This window comes from Pseudorca crassidens, chromosome 1 (genome assembly GCF_039906515.1).
Source record: "Pseudorca crassidens isolate mPseCra1 chromosome 1, mPseCra1.hap1, whole genome shotgun sequence".
Classification (NCBI taxonomy): Eukaryota; Metazoa; Chordata; class Mammalia; order Artiodactyla; family Delphinidae; genus Pseudorca; species Pseudorca crassidens.
In genome coordinates, this window is record NC_090296.1 from 37740547 (window position 1) to 37760566 (window position 20020).

General features: G+C 42.3%; 1 protein-coding gene and 1 non-coding gene across 7 annotated transcripts in view; both read right to left on the reverse strand.

Annotated features, from left to right (window-relative positions):
• Nucleotides 1-20020, reverse strand: part of MTHFD1 (methylenetetrahydrofolate dehydrogenase, cyclohydrolase and formyltetrahydrofolate synthetase 1) — a 58743-nt gene that overhangs the window by 33722 nt on the left and 5001 nt on the right. For 5 of the 6 annotated variants that reach the window (XM_067733478.1, XM_067733497.1, XM_067733507.1 and 2 more), the window contains 7 exons: nucleotides 13104-13188; nucleotides 5208-5267; nucleotides 4481-4534; nucleotides 3475-3611; nucleotides 3253-3353; nucleotides 1347-1483; nucleotides 345-456 (listed from right to left, as the gene is read on the reverse strand). In XM_067733478.1, coding sequence (XP_067589579.1) covers nucleotides 345-456; nucleotides 1347-1483; nucleotides 3253-3353; nucleotides 3475-3611; nucleotides 4481-4534; nucleotides 5208-5267; nucleotides 13104-13188 — 686 coding nt within the window. Of the gene's footprint in view, nucleotides 1-344; nucleotides 457-1346; nucleotides 1484-3252; nucleotides 3354-3474; nucleotides 3612-4480; nucleotides 4535-5207; nucleotides 5268-13103; nucleotides 13189-20020 lie in introns of those variants that run through there. The other variant, XM_067733516.1, reaches the window with a different exon arrangement.
• Nucleotides 15463-15569, reverse strand: LOC137208191 (U6 spliceosomal RNA). The gene has a single exon (XR_010935525.1). It is a non-coding gene; the product is annotated as a U6 spliceosomal RNA (small nuclear RNA).

The window sequence follows — 20020 nt, forward strand, 5'->3', positions numbered from 1 at the left end:
AGTCTCACAGCACTTTGCAAAGATCACACTATATTTTAACCATCCTTTGTTAAAATCCATCTCTACGTGATGATGAAGCGAGAAATCATCTTGCCTCCTCTCCCACCCTCTCCCTGGACAAGGTCATCTTGGACTGCACGGCACGGCACAGTGGCTAAAATCACAGGCTCTTCCTGCAAGGGGCAACTATGCCGTCTACTAACTTCATGCCCCCATGGGTAGGCTGATCACTCTAAACCTTAGCACTTCAAGCCTAAAATGGGACAAGGGGTTCTCGCTTGGGCTTCATCTTCCTCTGCCCAGCCCGCCTCCAGAAACCACCTTTTTCCCCCAGCAACACTCACCTGGGACATAATTGATTCCACAGTCGATGACTATTGCCCCAGGTTTGATCCATTCCCCTTTCACCATTTCAGGCTGACCAGTTGCAACTACCAGGATGTCACCTTTACTTACCTAGGGAAAGACAGTTCTGACTTCAGAAACTGAACAGTGAAACATAAAAAAAATCCAGAAGTGGAAAGGACATCCGTAAGCTTTGTATGAAATTCTTCATTGTCGTCAGCTATTTTATGCAGGCCACACACTGTCTGACAGCTCTTCATATACTGTGCTCATTCCTACACACGTCAAAACCTCCCCTTTCACTACATATTTTACTGAATGGGGAACCTGATGAGAACCTTTGAGACAGGGAGGAGTACAGGCTTGGAGCCACAGGCCTGGGACAACGTCCCTGAATTACATGACACCTGGAGACTGCCCCCTCTTCCCCAGAATGTGGGGACCACCACCTTCAGCAGAGCATTGCTTGGGGAGGATTAAAGAGGTGCTGGGCCTCTCTTCTGGTCTGTCGCCACATTTAAGAGACTGCACTGTCAATGGGATGATTCCTGGGAATCATTCCTGGGAATTCCTGGGCTCAGGAATCTGATGCAGGGGTCAAGAACAAGCTGTGACCGAGGTCACAAGACCACTGTCCATAACCCGCTCTGGACACCTCCACCTCTGAGACCACCCACTGTCGCATACGTGGGATCTGGCTGCCATGGGTCAATCCCAGTTCCTATACTGCTAACCCCTATCTACCACCAGATGGACTGGCACAGAAAGAATACAGTCCAAACAAAAATCTGCATAGACTTGGACAAGTTTTAAATTTGAATTTGTTTCTTCATCTTCTAAAACAGACAAGAATCACAGAATTGTTAGAGGGGTTAAACACGGTAATGAGGTAATAAAGTACATGGCAGCTTCTGGCACTTAAATATGAACCATCCTCATTAGGCAAGAACCCCTGCCACACGCAGGAACGGGCATGCAAACGCGCACGCGCGACCCCTTACCTCCTCGCCTAGGTGGGCAGTCTTGGAGTGGCAGGTGGTCACTGTGGCGTGGCTCCACAGAAGCAGGTCATGCATTGGGGCACCAACTATTTTACTGCGCCCGACCACCACAGCGTGCCTTCCAGCGATCTGCACCCCTGAAAGAAAAGCCAGCGTGCATCAGAGAACTGGGGGAAGCTGCCCTCCTTCGCATGCCACCTAAATGGGAGAACTCAGGACAAGTGCACAAAAGCAGGTTCTTAGCATCAAAAAGCAATCTTCCTAAAACCATCCCTTTGTTGGCTACTCAGGGTTTCAGCTACAAGTTGGGACTTGTACATGTGTCCTTCTTGCTGTGGGTTTCTGAGAGGAGCTTAAGCCAAGATCCATTCATCGAGTCATAGGAGAGTGGGGAGAAAACCTACACTCAAATCAGAAAGAAACCCTGACATACAGCTAAACAGCCGTATGGAAGAAGAGGACATATTACATTACATGGGAAAAACAGTTATAGGAAACAGGGTGAACGTAATGGGGTGGAGGGAAATTAGATTAGTATCAGTAACCCTTTAGTTCCTCATCCAAATTTCTCTTTTGGCTTAGGGCCTGAGCCACAGGATTATTTGCAGGGAAGTGATAAAGGGGAACTTAACTGTAGTAAAAAATTTTCTTTTTGTTTACTGAGCACCCATTCTTCTGGCATTATCCCAATGTCCTTTTCAGGACTGACATACTCTCCTCAGTAGAGATGGTGTGGGTGAACACCCAAGAGTGAACAAGTGACCATATTTCATCCCCTGGACAATGAGATCCATCCCATGACTCTTAGGCACAAGGATGCAACAGGCTGGAGCTGCTCGGGGCCACCAAGTAGAGCTCAGAACGAGCCACCACGCAAAGGGGAGCGGAAATAAGGTCCTGAGGACTCTACTGAGCCCTTCTATCCAGCCCCACTGAAGCGGACTCTTCCTCAAGGCAGTTTATGTTTAAACTGTGCTTCTTGTTTAACATTAACTCTATCCAAAAAAGGTAAGTTTCTATATAATGCTAACATCATGAACATCTAGAAGTAAAGGCCTCAAAGTGTGAAGTGTTTAGAAGGTAACTTTCTATACTTTTTAGGGTACAGTAAAGGACCTGAAGCTGCATTAGGGCAAATGGTCGCTTCAATATCAACAAGAGGAGGTGGGGAGCCTACAGCTGCCACGGCTCATGGGATTTTTTCTATCAAGTTGGAACACACTGTGTGCTAAGCATGCCGTAGAGTATAAATTTTGCTGTAGGACTGAACAATGATAGCTGTCCCAAGGCTTACAGATTGACCTTTCCTTGCCAGCCACAGAAAATTTTTCACTTACGTTAGCTAAAACTTTCCACTTTAAATTTCTGATCCACTTCCTTTAAACAGGGTGCACTTCCTTGTAAAAAATAACCTCTGCTAAAAAGTATTCATGATGAAATTAAAATACCAAGAGGCTGACTAGGTAACGGGGTAATACGGCCAATTACCCAAGGAATCCATTTCCGATCTACAGCGGTGACTCGGGGCCCATTCTGGGATTCAGACTTTTCACTTTGCACCCTACGGACTATCTGAATCTTTATTATCACATAGGTTACTTTTTCACACAAAATAAATTGCTTTGAACTCAAATAACTCTGAGTTCAAATCTTGGCTCTGCTGCCTCTTGGACAAATTACTCAATCTCTCTGAGAATGTCTTCTCAGCTATTAAACAATAAGAATACCTACCTACTTCATAGGGCTGTTGAGAAAATGAGAATTTAGGTAAAGAAGCCCCTAGCACACAGGTCCTGTGCCAATCAAGCCCACTTATTTAGGGCTCACAGTGTATCTCCCCTATACCTCTGAAGGTCAAGACCAGGCTCCATGAAATGGTGCTTTGTTTTTGTCTGTTTGTTTTTACCTGTCTCCTTGATGAGTTCCAAGCATCCTTTGGGTGTACAAGGGATGAAACAGTCATTTAGGTCACCTCTAGCAAGTTTTCCAGCACTGATGCTAGTCAATCTAAAACAAGGAAAGTGATCGGCGTCTTTACTCTTTAGAACCAAAATGATGTGTTACTGAAGTAGAAATACATTATAGTCGCAATCATGCAATATGGTACAGAAAGCCAAGTCACACTCACCCGTCCACATCCTTTTCAGGTGCAATAGCGTTGAGCAATGCTTCAGTGTTAATGGGATTCTCTGAATCTAAAGGTAGCTGCACTATGAAACCATGCACATTGAGGTCTTCATTCAAAGATGTAATGCACTTTAACACCTAAAAATAATACCACATACAACTTATATACCACATAGAAATCAACAGGGTGGAGAAACACTTTCCAGGTCAGAAGTCCCATTTTCCCCCCGAGAGTTTAACTGTAGTCCTCTCAGAATGTACCTTGCCTTGGATCCTGAGAGCAACTCTACCTTAACACAGAATGTAACCTTCAAGTGTCTTGCAAGAAATCCAACAAACAAAAGAGCTAAGAACTTTAATAAACTATTACTGCAACAGTAAAATCCATGGTACCATCACCCAAATCAAGATTTCTGTGATGACAGAAATGTTCTGTAATTTGTACCTTACAATAGTGGCTACTAAAATACTTGAAATGTGGCTTGGTTCAACTGAGGAACGGAATTTTAAACTTTATTTCATTTTAATTAAATGACCACATGGGGTTAGTGGCTATCCTGCTGGACAATGCAGATGTAGAACATTTCCACGACCTCAGGAAGTCCCTTTTCCCTCCTGCCGCTTCCCAGTTAATCCCCCACAGTTCTGACTTTACTAACCCATGATCTGTTCTGCCTATTCTTGAACATCACAGAAATGAAATATACATTTCATTTTTCAAGTGCAGGTAACAACAGGACAGTGATCAGTTTTCAATGAACATCGCAGGTGATTTGCAAACAAATGATGCAGCAATCACACTGTGAGTACCAAACATTCATACCTAGCACTGCCCCATTTACTCTGTGGGTATTTTCAAAGATTTCTAAAGGCTGAGTCTGTGAAGAAAGAATTACCTGGAAGTTTCATGTATGCTGAATGCATCAGTCCCTAAAGTTGCACTAAACTAAAACCAGAGAGGAAAGCATTTCAGCTGCCCTCTTAACAGTTGATTCTTAACAGCTCACCTCAGATTCTGTGGCCGTTCGCGGTAACTTAATGTGCGTGGCTTTGATCCCAATCTGCAAGAATGAACATTTAAAACAGGTGCATGGCAAAAGGACTTGAGACATGGGCCCATTTCTTCTACAGATGTGACTAAGACAAACCAGGAGGTGGCAGGCATCATTTCACCCTCATATATCCTGAAGAACGAGTCTCTCACTTTGACCCATCCATCGTTTACTTGTTAACTGTCACCACAGCACTTAAGCAGTTTTATGTCCACTATTCCTGCTCTTTGTTTTTTGTTTTGTTTTGTTTTTGCGGTATGCGGGCCTCTCACTGCTGTGGCCTCTCCCGCCGTGGAGCACAGGCTCCGGACGCGCAGGATCAGCGGCCATGGCTCACAGGCCCAGCCGCTCCGTGGCATGTGGGATCTTCCCGGACCGGGGCACGAACCCGTGTCCCCTGCATCGGCAGGCGGACTCTCAACCACTGTCCCACCAGGGAAGCCCTATTCCTGCTCTTTAGAAGCAAGCAGATCACTGATTAGAAAACATTCCAGGGCAAACCAGAGGCTGAAGCTCTGTCACCCATTTCTAACTTGCGAAATACATAAACTGAAGCATGCTGTGGGTGATAAAAGTTTTTGTGGGGGGAGCACAAAGGGGAAGGGGTGGCAGACAGGACCTGGGGAGGGGGAGGGGTAAGAGTGGAGGGCGGGGGCGTTGGCGCCGCTGTTCTGGGCTTTACCTCTTCAGCAGCCTTCAGCTTCACATTTATATAAAGATTAGAATCATCTCTGTTGCCGACCTAGAAAAATAAAGACATGCAAATCAGACGATTAGGGAAAGGCAAAGTGTATGGAAAAGCTTCTAAAATTTTAGTTTTGACAAAAGGAATATTTAATCACGAGACTCCTGTTAGGGTGGACCTAATCCTAGCTCTCACGGAAGAGACGCCCACGCCAGGCAAAGGGCAGTCTGCTGCCTCAAGACAGAGGAAGAAGCATGCAGAAGCCAAATCCCCTGCCCCACCAATGCTAGGTCTCACTATGTTCCCTGTTTCTTTAATCACGGACATATTTAGTTTTCCACTGTAATCATTTATCTAAAATTTTCCTTTACAAATATTTTTCCACGTTTCGGTGGTTGACATTTGTCCTTTTCAAAGTTGAAACGTCCTCTCGGGGTGATATGCCACAATAAGTTTAGTTTCTCCCAAAACTGCAGAGGGAAAAACGGTACGTCCTTGACACCAAAGGTAACTGATGCATGGTTGCTTTAAACAGGACAACTGTGGAGAAAGAAGCTGGCCCTAGGAACAGAGTATCTCCAGGTCTGGTCACGCTGATGCAGTTACTGGAAGCTCCCCTCAGGCTCACAGAGCACGGCCTTACTCTTAGCTGCAGGTGTCCTTTATAGAGAAGTCTCAGTTTTGCCAGTGCTAATTTGAATTTCAAGAGCCAGATGAATGCGGTGAGGGGAATTTGATTTTTCTATGGGTTATTTGCACCTAAGTGCATTAGGTGCTTCCTGTGGGGCTTCCCTAGAATTTTAGTGCCTCTCATGTTTCATTTTTGTCATTTTATATATATGACCTTTGCCCCTATCATCCAACCTTCATTGATTCAGTTACCAGATTTAATACACTCTGGGATTTTTAGAACAAAGTAGGAAACAGAGTACTGTTTTTTCATTTTTATTAATATTGTAAACAAAGAATTTTGCCTGCCATTTCAGTTCTATAAGGATCAAGTCATTAGCCCCTGCAGTTGCTGACCTGCAAGTACACACTGAAAGGAATTCAGGGTGCAGCATTCCATGTTCTGGAATATACGGGCCCCTTAGATAGTTCAAATGCATGTCTTAGGAAGAATTTCAATGACCCCAGATTCTTGCATCTTCCCACACATAGAAAAGCCCTAAAAGTATTAACTGAGGGGACTTCCCTGGTGGTGCAGTGGTTAAGAATCCACCTGCCAATGCAGGGGACATGGGTTTGAGCCCTGGTCTGGGAAGATTCCACATGCGGCAGAGCAGCTAAGCCCGTGAGCCACAACTACTGAGCCTGCGCTCTAGAGCCAGCGAGCCACAACTACTAAGCCCGTGTGCCACTACTGAAGCCCACACACCTAGAGCCCATGCTCCGCAACAAGAGAAGCCACTGCAATGAGAAGCCCGTGCACCGCAACGAAGAGTAGCCCCCGCTCACCACAACTAAAGAAAGCCCGCGTGCAGCAGCGAAGCCCGACACAGCCAAAATTTAAACAAATGAATAAATAAATTTATTTGTTTAAAAAAGTATTAACTGAGATAGCTGATCCTGTGACCAGCAGTAGCCTTTCACTGAGATCTTGACTGCCTGTATCTCCCAGCCCAAATTCACACACACACACATTATCTATATACTGGCTCCTCCCCTACCTCTTTGGAACAGTTTCTCTGAGCAATTAGAGACTGTCACTGTCTCCTAGGCTATAGCACTCAGTAAGACACTGAATAAACTCAACTCACAGCTCTCACGTGGTACGTTTTTTAAGTTGACAATATTTATAACTACAATTAGTTATTACGACTTAACTCGGAGATTAAGTGGTTTTATCACTCACTGCCGGTTTTTTTTATAAATTATAACTTGTCTGTTCTATACTTTATCTTCACCTCTCATGTAGCTAAATGCAACTGTAAGTCACTTTTCCAGGAATGGCGTGTGGCCATTTTCCTGAGTCTGTGTGCACCTGAAAATACTTCTCTGCTGTCTTTGCACTTGAAGGCACTGAGTTTGTTTGGCTGAGTTTGGAGTCATGACATTTTCCTTCAGAGTTGCTGTCTTTGGCATCTAGTGTCACAGAAGTCTGAAGTCTTTTGTTGTTGTTCCTTTATAGGTAGCTTTTCTGTCTGAATGTTTCTGAAGGAATTTTTCTGAAACTCCAAAACTACCACCAGTTTTTTAACAGAAAGCTTAACAGTTATGAGCATATGTCAAAATCTTACTGTAGTCCTAATGCAAAGAAAAAGACCTCTTAAGATCCAGTTCAAATATTCTCATCCAGGCATTTCATAGGGAAAAATGGTTATATAATCATTGATAGACTGGATGCAAAAAGAATGTTTAGTTGAAGAACAGTAGATTCTTGACTGACAGGCAAGTGGGTGGATGGCCTACTGGTTTCCCAGAACAAATCTTAATCCCATTATAGTTTATTAAAAAAAAATCACTTAAGCATTTTATCAGAAATACCAATTTCTTCCTTGAAGGACGTGAATTACATCATCCAAAAAACGTCCTATTGAGACAGAAAAGGAAGTGGGCAGGGCACAACCATTACAAGAATGACACAACCATTAAGAACAGGATACCACAAAAATTGGTTAGAACACATTAGGTCCAAGATGGCGGAAGAGTCTACTTCCAGTGGACCTTGAGCCTTATTATACACTCATTGTAATACATCAGCATATGCTAAATGACACACCCATGGGTGCCATGACAATTCCGAGGCTGACCATAAAAGGCCCAATTCCTGGAAGTCCCTGCCCTTCCTCCAAAATACCTGGACTAATCCTCCCACGTGTTAGCCTATGAAATTACCCAGCCCATAAAAACTAGCCACCCCCACACCACGGAACCACTCTCTCCTTTTAAGATGGCCTACGCTGTCTATGGAACGTGTATCTCTCTAAATAAACTTGCTTTCACTTCACTATGGCTCACTCTTGAATTCTTTCCTATGCAAGGCCAAGGACCCTCACCTGGCGGCCTGTCTGAGGGACTCACCCGAGACCTGGGATATGACCATCCTCTTGTGCCCCATTTTTCCTACAACACTATCGTAGAACAAGTTAGGGATTTTTTTTTTTTTTTTTACACCAGGAATCTACAAACTGTTTCTGTAAAGGGCCAGGCAGCACATATTTTAGGTTTTTCAGGCCACATACTCTGTCATACCTTCTTTTTTAACCATTTACAACCTGAGCAGTTTTGGACATGGGCCACAGTTTACCAATCCCTGTTTTACACCATAAAATATCTTGGGCATTGGTCTACTGATTAATTTTTCTTCTGCTCCAGGAGCCTTTTGTAAACATTCAGGCCAATTGAGTTTATTTTTTTTGTTTTGTCCATGTCTTTTGTGAGGACTGAATAATTTACTATCTATAAAGCGCTTTAGGGTTTCCCTGGTTGTGCAGTGGTTAAGAATCTGCCCACCAATGCCCGCAAGCCACAACTACTGAGCCTGTGCTCTGCAACAAGAGAAGCCACCGCAATCGCACACCGCCAAGGAAGAGTAGCCCCTGCTCGTTGCAACTAGAGAAAAGCCCATGCGCAGCAACGAAGACCCAACACAGCCAAAAATAAAATAAATAAATTTATAAAAAGCACTTTAAATAATACCTGGTTGGAAGCAAATGTTATTATATTATTAGTAACTATTTTATGGAAATACAGCCTCATTTGTATCTCTCTTTTTTTAAAAAATTTTTATTCATTTTTGGGCTGCGTTGGGTCTTCGTTGTGGTGCATGGGCTTCTCATTGTGGTGGCTTCTCTTGTTGCAGAGCATGGGCTCTAGGTGTGTGGGCTTCAATAGTTGTGGCTCGTGGGCTCCAGAGCACAGGCTCAGTAGTTGTGGCACACAGGCTTAGTTGCTCCGCAGCATGTGGGATCTTCCCAGTCCAGGGCTCAAACCCATGTTCCCTGCATTAGCAGGCGGATTCTTAACCACTGCGCCACCAGGGAAGTCCATCATTTGTATCTCTTGTGATGAAAAGCCAAGTCTTAATTTCCATTAAATATTTAACTATTTGTAAGTTATCAGTCCGCTGTTTTAAAAGAAATTCCAACTTGTAGGTATATATGCCTGGACCAGATCCTGAATATCCTTAATACAATGCTAATGAATTAGAAAAACGAATGGGAAAAGCAAATTGATTTTGGAGACAGATAGAGCTGGGTTCGTATCCAGACTCAGTACCTTCATGTCTGTGGCTTTGGGCAAGCCACCCAAGATCTCTGACCACCAGTTACTGTTACTGAACACAAGTTAGGGTGCTCCAGGCACAGTGAGGCCAAACAAACTGAAATGTCGGAGTTTGGAGCAAAGAAAGGTTTATTGCAGGGCCAAGCAAGGAGAATGGGTGGCTTGTACTCTAAAACCCCAAACTCCCTGATGGTTTTGAGGGAAATGCTTTTATAGGCAAAATTTGGGTTGAGGGCTACAGGGTATATGACTTTCTTTTGATTGGTTGATGGTGAGGTAACAGGGCTGTATTCCAGGAATCTTATGCTCAGCCTGTAGTTGCCATCCTCCACCTGGGGGTCTCAGTTCTGCAGAAGAACTCAAAGATATTGTTATGTATATTCCCTGAGGAGGAACTAGGACCCTGCCCCAAGGCTGTGCTACACCACTATTTCTAGACTGTTCCTCCCATGTTTCTGCATCCCCTCCCTTCCCTGATTAGCAACTGTTTGAATCTGTCCTATGGAACTCAGGGAAGGTCAAGGAGGCTGAATGAAGCCTATTTCCAACAAACAAGATATGGGGGACACAGGAAGGATTTGTACCAGGGAGGGTCCTGCTCGGTTTCATACAGCTCCCATCTTGCAGGGGTAGTATAAAAATCAGAACCACTAGTAATATATACAAATCATTTGAACTACAGCAGTCACTCTACATAAGCAGTACTGTTGTTCCCTCTGTAAAGGATGGGGAGAGTGGGTGTAGCTGGATGGATTGTGATCAGATTTGCATTTTGACAAGGGCTACATTTGCAGTTAAAAGGACTGAAAGCATCCAGATCAGAAGCCTGTAAGCAGCTGACCAGTGGCCCAGAGGGAGGGAGCAGTAGAAATCAAAAGAAGGGACGATATCCCAAGAGCTTATGAGAGGCATTACCAATAGTACCTTAGTCCCTAAGGGGATGTAGAGAGCAGGGAGATGCCCAAAAGAGACGGCTCAGGTTTCTAGTTTGAGTGTGTGGGAAAATGGTGGTGCCTGTCACCAGGATGGAAAAAAAACAAGAGGTCTGAGGTGGCACAGATGTGATTACAACATAATCTGTGAGCCTTGCATCATAGAAAGATGTTGATTCTGGTGCTAAAGTACAAGATTAATATATTCTACCACTGTTTTATTGCAAGGACATAAGAGACAAGCTGCAGAACAGTGTTTATGTAACAAAAACACTTTGCAATCAATAAATTTAAAATAGGAGTTTGGAAGTCAATTTTTAAAAAGCAGGAAAAAAACCCCTCGATATTGCTACAAAAAGGTTTACAGAAACAGATTTCTTGTCTACGACATTTACTCATCCTACAACAAACAATTCACAAGAATAAGCCAAGAAATAACTGGTCCCACAAAAGTACCAAGTGGACACCCACAACATATACCTTCGATTCTTAGTAATTTGCAAAAATGGAAAATCCACCACAGCACAGGACATACCAGGCAGAACAACAGGCCTTCTGTGCTTTTCTTCTCAACTAAGGCCTCTCGGATGATGAATAGCAATGGGGGAAAATATTTAAGTACTATTCACTCTGAAATTCTTGATGAACATGGAACAGAAACTTAGCAAGGGATTAAATGATATACATGGAGACATACATACAGAGAGAAATGTGAAGTGAGGAAGCAGGTGTTTCTGAAGGGAATTTCAAATGCAAGCTATCAGTTTCCTGTCATCCCAATCAACCCTTCAAACATTCATTTGTACATCTGGCCATATGACACATATTTATTAAATACCTCCTGCCTATTTATTGAAGGCCTCTTACTGGATGAATCTGGAGCTCTTGAAAGAAACCTCAGATAGGAAGTATTCTCCCATGTAGCTATGGGACTGGGGGAGCTCACTTAGGGAAAAAATAAGGTAGAAAAGAAGTCTGAGGGCTGAGCGTTGAGGTATTCGAGTGGTCTAGGTATCAGGAAGGTATCAGGAACAACAAGCAAAAAAGATTAGAGAAGGAGTGATGTCCTAGAAGCCAAGAGCCTAGAACCAGAAGAGATCCAGGTTTACAAGTTCCTGACCTACAGCTGATATCTGGGGTCAGATAAAACTGCGTAAGGCAATGGTTCCCAAAGTGCGGTTCACACACTTTTGCCGGAACCCCAACACCCTTTCAGAAGATTTGCGAGTGCCATAATACTATGATGTCATTTGCTTTTTTCACTGTATTGACATCTGTATTGAGGCTGCACAAGTTAGGCTGTGTAAGACTGCTGATGACTTAGCACTAAATCAAGACAATGGCACCAACCTGTACTAGTCACACAGTCTCAGTAAAAAAAAAAGACACCAATTTCACTTAGAAGTGCTCTTGATGAAGCAGTAAAAATTATTTTTATTAAACACTGACCCTTGAGTACATGTCTTTTTAATATTCTGCATAAAGAGTGGGGAAGCAATCACAAAGCACTTCTGCCACATACAGAAGTGGTTGTCACCAGGAAAGGCACTTGAGCTTTCTTGCCTTGCAAGCAGAGCTAGCAGATTTTTACATGGAACACCATCTTTACTTAAAAGAACAACTGACAAATAATGATTATTTGGGCTTGAATATTTGGCAAATATTTTCTCAAAATTGGATAAAGTGAGCCTGCTACTTCAAGGAAAATAAGTAATAGTATTAATTACCAATGACAAAATTTGAGCTTTCAAGCAAAAATTGGTATTTACGTACTCCTGTGAGCTTGACAACTTCTCAACACTTAAAGACTTTTCTGATAAGTTTGTTGGTGATATTAATGATTATGATTTTTAAATATTGCATAATGAAACGTGTTAACATTTGGAAGACCTGCACAATTCAGTGAACCATTATTTCCCAAATGGGGAATGAAGGACATAACAAAACCAGACACAGGTAAATAGCCATTCAAACTGCAACATGAAACAAGATTTTGATTTAACAAAGTATGAAAGTTCACTGATAACCGTTTCAGAGTCCACACTGCAACTACCTTTTAAAAACTTTACTTACTGAGTCCTTATAGTATTAAAGAAAAATATCCACAACTATCTGGGAAGACTATTAAAAGAACTCTTCCTTTTACAACCATACATCTGTATAAGGTCAGATGTTCTCCATATATTTCAATCAAACCAGCATAGCAAGAGACTGAATATAGAAGTAGATGGGAATCCAGCTGTCTTCGATTAAGCCAGACAGTACAGGGTTTTGCAAAAATGTAAAACAATGCCCCTCTTCTCACTCAATTTTGTTTCTAAAAGTTACTTTGTCATAAAAATGTTACTTATGCTAACACACAGTGAGCTTACTCTTGGCATTTTAAAATATACAAATGTCTTTAAAACTCTTAGTTTTAATTTCTAAATAGTATATATCAATGGATAAATCCATATAAACGAAAGTTTATGGGTGTAAAGCGGTCCTAAGACCAAAGGTCAAGAGATACTGGATTAGGGAAAGGTACCCACAGAGAACAGCAGAGGGCCAGGACAGGCCAACACATAGAAGTTGAGCTGAAGAGGAGGAGCCTGCAAAGAGAAACTGAAAAGGTCTGAGGTTTCACAGAAGCCAAAAAAAAAGAGGAAGCACTTTGATGTGCCTGTTGTCTTAAATGCTATCGAGAGATTGAGAAAGGAAGAAAGATATTAGTAGAAATACACTATCACAATACCTGTAAAATTGCCAGACCTGGTGTGAAACCAGGTGCTTGCTCCTTCATCTGAATGACTTGGTTCTTCAGTCTCTCCCTTATTTGCCTAGAGAAACAGGAAAAAATTGGAGTTAACATTTAATGTTTCAAGCCACAAATAAGCAATGTGTATTACTGGACGTATTTCTCTTTTAAATTAAAAACACCTTAATTAACAGACATTATCTGATATAATATGTACCCTGTACCACCCATCAATTTTCCAGGCCTCAAGTAGACATGGAACTTTTCTAACTCTTATTGACACTGACTGGGCCATGGGGTATGGGCCAGTTTAAAACATACTAGTTGAATATATAAAATAGACAATCAACAAGGACCTACTGTATAATACAGGGAACTCTACTCAATATTCTGTAATAACCTAAATGGGAAAAGAATCTGAAGAATAGATACACGTATATGTATAACTGAATCACTCTGCTGTACACCTGAAACTGAAACATTGTAAATCAATTAACTCCAATATAATATTAAAAATAATTAAAAAAAATACTAGTTGATGCCATTCAAAATCATACAGTGAACAAATAAAAACTTGGACCAGCACTTCTGGAAGGCTGCTAATCCTCATCTTTTTCAGCCTTTCCACTCTTCAGGTGCTGTAGCAAAAACGTTTGCGGGAAAGAACTCAAGCTCACACCTTCTGCTCAACCTACCCTACCTAGTAAGATGATCACAGGGTATCCACATAAGGCTGAATGATAAATCAATGAATCCCACTCTGAATTCAATATGAATTTACAAATTATATCCTAATTCACAAAAGAATTTTCCTTACTCAAGGTTGAAAGTATAACCTCTTGTGAAACAAAGATACATCAACTTACTAACACACAACTCTCAACAATACAATAAGACATCAATTAATTATATTACATCTATAAGTAAACATTCAAAGTAGTCCAACCTTGTCCAGTTACGATACAGTTATTAACTTGAACAGGATCTGTCTCTCCTGAAGAACCAGTTTTGTCATTTATCTTTTTTCATCCTAACCACACTTGACAAACAAATATACCCGGACATTAGCAAGCATCTCTTCCCTCATCCTAATTTGGTTACTCCCTTCCCCAGTTCTCCACACTTGACAAATATCTGGCATAAAAAGGCACAGGAGTCACAAAAACAGATTATGTGTATTAGCCTAGTAAACGGTAAGAATGTTGAACGATACAAGAAGTCATACCGAAGACTTCAAAATCTTCTAAACTAATAGACTTGTTTTTTCAAATCAGTATTCTATAAATCGTATCGTTCAAAAGAAGTATTAATGGACTGTTGGATTTCCTTTTACTGGGCTCTGACCTGAACAGAGGCCACAATTCTGCCCTGACACAAGATAACAGGAGATACTATAGCTGCCAAGTTTTCCCTAGGCTGCCACTGAAACTCCCCAGCAGTTCCAGCCACAGCTGTTTCTCCTGCATGATGATCAAAAGTGCTGCCCGGGGAGCTGCAGAAGGTCTGTCTCTCCCAGGGGCCAAGTTTCCAGACTCCACTCTCTCCTCTCCCCTTCCTTCCCCCAACCACTGTATGATCACAAAGTGCTAAGCAAAGGTTTCCACTGCTTCTCCTTAACCCTCTAGACCCAAACAAAACCCACGGTTTGGGGTGGGGGTGGGGGTAAAGAGCCCACCATTCCTGGCACAATGTGAAACAGTAAGGAGACAGAACAGTGAGAAGAACTGAACACGTCTGAGACTCTCAATAACCCTCTGAAGTACGTGAGGGAGAAAAAGCTTTCTTATCCCTGCTCACAGATGTAGACACAGGCTCTAAGCAGTCAGGTCGGGTGGCTTTCCCAGGGCCAATTTACAGAAAGAACAGCAAGTGCAAAGGCTCTGAGTGGGTAATTGAGGCCCAAGGGGAAGCAGTAATCAAATGAGGTATACAGTCATTTATTTGAAATGTGATGGGAAGCCATTAGAGGGTTTTCAACAGGGCTGACATGATTGGACTTACATTTTTTTTAAAATAGATCTTTATTGGAGTATAATTGCTTCACAATACTGTGTTAGTTTCTGTTGCGCAACAAAGCGAATCAGCCATATGCATACACATGTCCCCACATCCCCTCCCTCTTGAGCCTCCCTCCCACCCTCCCTATCCCACCCCTCTAGGTCATCGCAAAGCACCGAGCCGATCTCCCCGTGCTATGCTGCTGCTGCCCACCACCCATGTATTTCACATTTGGTACTGTATGTATGTCGATGCTACTCTCACTTCACCCCAGCTTCACCCTCCCACCCCATGTCCTCAAGTCCATTCTCTACGTCTACCTCTTTATTCCTGCCCTGCAACTAGGTTCATCAGCACCAAGAATATGGAACACTTCATGAATTTGCATGTCATCCTTGCACAGGGGCCATGCTAATCTTCTCTGTATCGTTCCAATTTTAGTATATGTGCTGCCAAAGTGAGCCCTGGACTTACATTTTTAAAGGATTATTCTGGCTGCTGAATTGGGAACAGACCCGAGAGGGAATGGTGAGAATCAGGGACAGCAGCAAGAAGTCACTGCAATTGCAAAATCCAGGCCAGAGGTGATGGTGGCTTGGATTAAGGTATCAGTGGTAAGCTGGCAAGAAGCAGATGTATTCTAGATATACTAAACATGAAACACAGAGGAAATGCCAGGGCTACAGATGACTCTCAGGTTTTGGGGTGTGTGAAATGGAGCTGGGAAGACGGACAACTACAAATACTTTAAGAACAGAGCAGACTTCATACTGATACAGTGAATTTATTTACCAAATCTTATAAGGATTGTAGAATAAGTAAGCATTTGAGACCCAAGGAAGGAATCTAGGGACAAATAAAAATAATACTTACACCCAGCAGGTAGCAAGCTACAGGAACTCAGTACTACAAGGTGGTATAGGTGGAAAATGTTGTTTCAGCCCAGTAGGTTAAGAGCAAAGAACAAAATGTTCTGTATTTTCTATGCTATAATTTAAATGGGTCTAAGTATGCATTTTTTTCCCCTAAAAAAGATTATAGCTTGAGATCAGTTATACTGACTCCCTTAAACTTTTTCTAAGAAGCAGGACTGTTTTAAAAGTTGCATTAGCAGGGATATTCTTCCAACTACAAAGATTTGTTTAAAAGCTAACACTTGGGCCTCTGAGACATGACCAGAATAGCAATGAGACATTTTTAAGTCTCATTTTAAGCCACAATCAGCAAGAACTAGACAGCCCAGAACACTAAAGCAACCAGTGGAAAATTTTCTGCCCTGGTGAGGAAAAAAGAAAAAAAATCAAGACAATTGTAATTACGTCTCTGTTAAGTCCCTTAAAATTTTTTTCCTGCCCGGTTTTCTTGGTTGGCCACTAACTGAAGCACCTTAAAACAAAAAGTGGAATAACAAAAGCCAAGTGTCAGGTGTGTCTGAAGTTGAAGAAACTACAGAAGAAGAACATGGAGAGAAAAATTAATACTCCCTCCCTCGTCTGTTTATTTTAGGGTCATAGAGCTGTGATGAATTAAATGGTGGGAACCCCTTTAATTTTTATAGCTCATTTCCAGAAAGTATAAATGCTATAATGGAACAACTTTCGAATCACTGAAACCTCCTAAATAAACAGAAACTTCCTTGAATTGCAGATGCCTCCCATTTCTATCCTCGGCCCCATGAGTTATACCATCCTGGTAAAGATTCTGGGGGCAAAGTGAGGCAGAAGTGGGCATGTGGAGAAACACCCCTGATCCCTGAATAGAACTACACATGCCAGTCACACCATCTTCCATCAACATTCTCTAAAATCTAAGGGAAGACATATCTCAATCTTGATGTAGGAGAAATCAGTACAAGAGTGCCAATGAAGGTAGCAGGACCAAGTAGCAGTAAACCATTGAAGTCTCTCTGGTCCTGATGGACAGATACTAGTAAAATAGTCATAGCTAATTAAACATGAACAGACACAGATGCAGTTTTAACTAAGTTGCTACTGGTATCTAGTGGGTAGAGGCTAGGGATACAATCACATATCCTACAATGCACGGGACAAAGAACAACAAAGAATTGTCCAGCCCAAATGTTAATAGTGCCCAAGGATGAGAAACCCTGCTACTGGCCAATAAAATGCAATGTTTGCGGTTATCTTTTCTAAGGTGCAAAAATCACAGTGGAAATCATTTATAGTTCAACCTGTCAAAATTTGTTTGAATCTCTATGGATAAGAGTTATTTGCGTGACTATCAGTTTTCTCCAAGTTGACTTCTCCCACATATAGTTGTCAAAGAGCCTAGTCAACAAAAGTCAAAGGTGTACATCCCTACAGAATCGCATCACCCTTGAAGAGTCCTAGTCAGAGCCTAGTATCTCTAACAGTCACCCAGATCTCTTGCCTCAAGTCTTGTACAATTATTCCTCAAAAAGTCCACTATGAATTCCAACTCATTCTGTTTTACATAATGGCCTATTTTCAAATTTTGGACATTTTATGATTGAGAAAAAAAAAGTATTGCTAAAATAAAATGTAACAAGGACATTTCAACAGAAGCTACAGGTAGGAAAAGGAGGCAGTAATGGGTATTTAGCTACATGGCTAAGAAATCTACATGACGGGAAAAAAGTTGCCCAGTCAACAAACACTGAAATGTAGCACAGGCTTAGAGGAATTTGCAAGTGATCTTCAAAAGGTCCACAGAGGGGACTTCCCTGGTGGCGCAGTGGTTAAGAATCCGCCTGCCAATGCGGGGGACATGGGTTCGAGCCCTGGTCCGGGAAGATCCCACATGCCGCGGAGCAACTAAGCCCGTGTGCCACAACTACTGAGCCTGTGCTTTAGAGCCCGCGTGCCACAACTGCTGAGGTGCGCACGCCTAGAGCCTGTGCTCCCCAACAAGAGAAGCCACTGCAATGAGAGGCCAGCGCACGGCAACGAAGAGTAGCCCCCGCTCAATGCAACTAGAGAAAGCCCGCGCACAGCAACGAAGACCCAATGCAGCCAATAAATAAATTAATTAAAAAAAAAAAAAAGGTCCACAGAATAGGCCTTTAAGTAACTAATCAGAGAAAAATCAAGAACATTCATCTTCAACATGCAGGGCTATTCTAAACAAGGACAGACATTTCTCACCCTCCCCCACCCCCACAAGGAGACTGTTGTTATAAGATTTTACAATGCAGTACAACACAAATGTCTGATTTCATCTGCTTTATTTTCATTTTGTTCATTTGCTGTTTTATGTTTCATTACAACTGTTACACTGCTAAAAAATTCTTCAAATTTTCTGGAAAACTTAACATGTAGTTCCTTGTAAAAAGAATTGAGGCCACCTAGTGTTCCAAGAAAGGCATATATTTCAAATTCCTAGTTAGTTAAGTCAAATTAAAAGATTAGGGCTTCCCTGGTGGCGCAGTGGTTGGGAGTCCACCTGCCGATGCAGGGGACACGGGTTCGTGCCCCGGTCCGGGAGGATCCCACATGCTGCTGAGCGGCTGGGCCCATAAGCCATGGCCACTGAGCCAGCACATCCGGAGCCTGTGCTCCGCAGCGAGAGAGGCCACGACAGTGAGAGGCCCACATAACGCAAAAAAAAAAAAAAAAAAAAAGATTAAATTACGTCCTTGTTGAAGAACATATTTGCAAATGATGCAACCAACAAGGGCTTAATTTCCAAAATATATAAACAACTCACATAACTCAATAAAAAACAAGCAACCCAATCAAAAAAACGGTCAGAAGACCTAAACAGACATTTCTCCAAAGAAGACATACAGATGACCAACAGGCACATGAAAAGATGCTCAACATGACTAATTAGAGAAATGCAAATCAAACCTACAATGAGGTACCACCTCACACTAGTCAGAATAGTCATCATCAAAAAATCTACAAACAATAAGTGCTGGAGAGGGTGTGGAGAAAAGGGAACCCTCTTGCACTATTGGTGGGAATGTAAATTGGTGCAGCCACTATGGAAAACAGCATGGAGGTTCCTCAAAAAACTAAAAATAGAGTTGCCAAATGATCCAGCAATCCCACTCCTGGGCATATATCTGGACAAAACTATAATTCAAAAAGATACATGCACCCTTATGTTCATAGCAGCACTATTCACAATAGCAACACATCCAATAGCCTGGCTGGGTGGCCAGCAGAAGGTCCCACTCTCAGGAACTCTCACTTGCTCTCCTGCACAGGCTCCCAGAGTGAAGCCAGCTTTGACAGTCAAGGTTCCATGGACCTTCAGAAAGGCCCACACTTTGGAGCTCATTACAGGCAAATCGTTTTAAGCACAAAAAGGCCTTCAGGTACTTTGTCTACAGGACAAAATGAAAAGCTTATCAACTTCACTGTGGTGAGCAAACTCTTTTTACAGAAAATAGTTCTTCTAACCCTGTAGCTAAACATATAGTCATGGTTCCATTTTTATCTTTGAACAATAGGATACATTCTAATTTTAAGGCTCAAGATAATAAGCCAGCTGCCGCAGATAAAGCTTGGATAAACACAAACATCACTTGCTTATTCAGCAGGTACTCTCTAAGTACCAATTTATTACAACTTAACTATGTGCCAGAGACTGCTCTAAATGCTTTACAAGTCATGACTCATTCAATTTTAACAACCTTGTGAATTAGGTGGCCAACATATAGATGAGGAAGCTAAGGCACAAGTAGGTAAACTAAGTCACCCCCTGATTCTGGAGGAGGGAGCAGCACTGTGACTAGCTCTGGGGATACCACCCACAGGGAGCTGTGTTACAAACACACCAGCCCGCTCTGCTCAACCCACAACTCAGAGCACCTTCTCTCAGTGGCCTGACAAGTGGCAAACCATCTGTCTCTTCAGTCTTTCTAAAAGACTTAATCAAGAAAAATGCCACCCATGGAGGGAGCAGGCTCAACTATAGCAAACAAACAG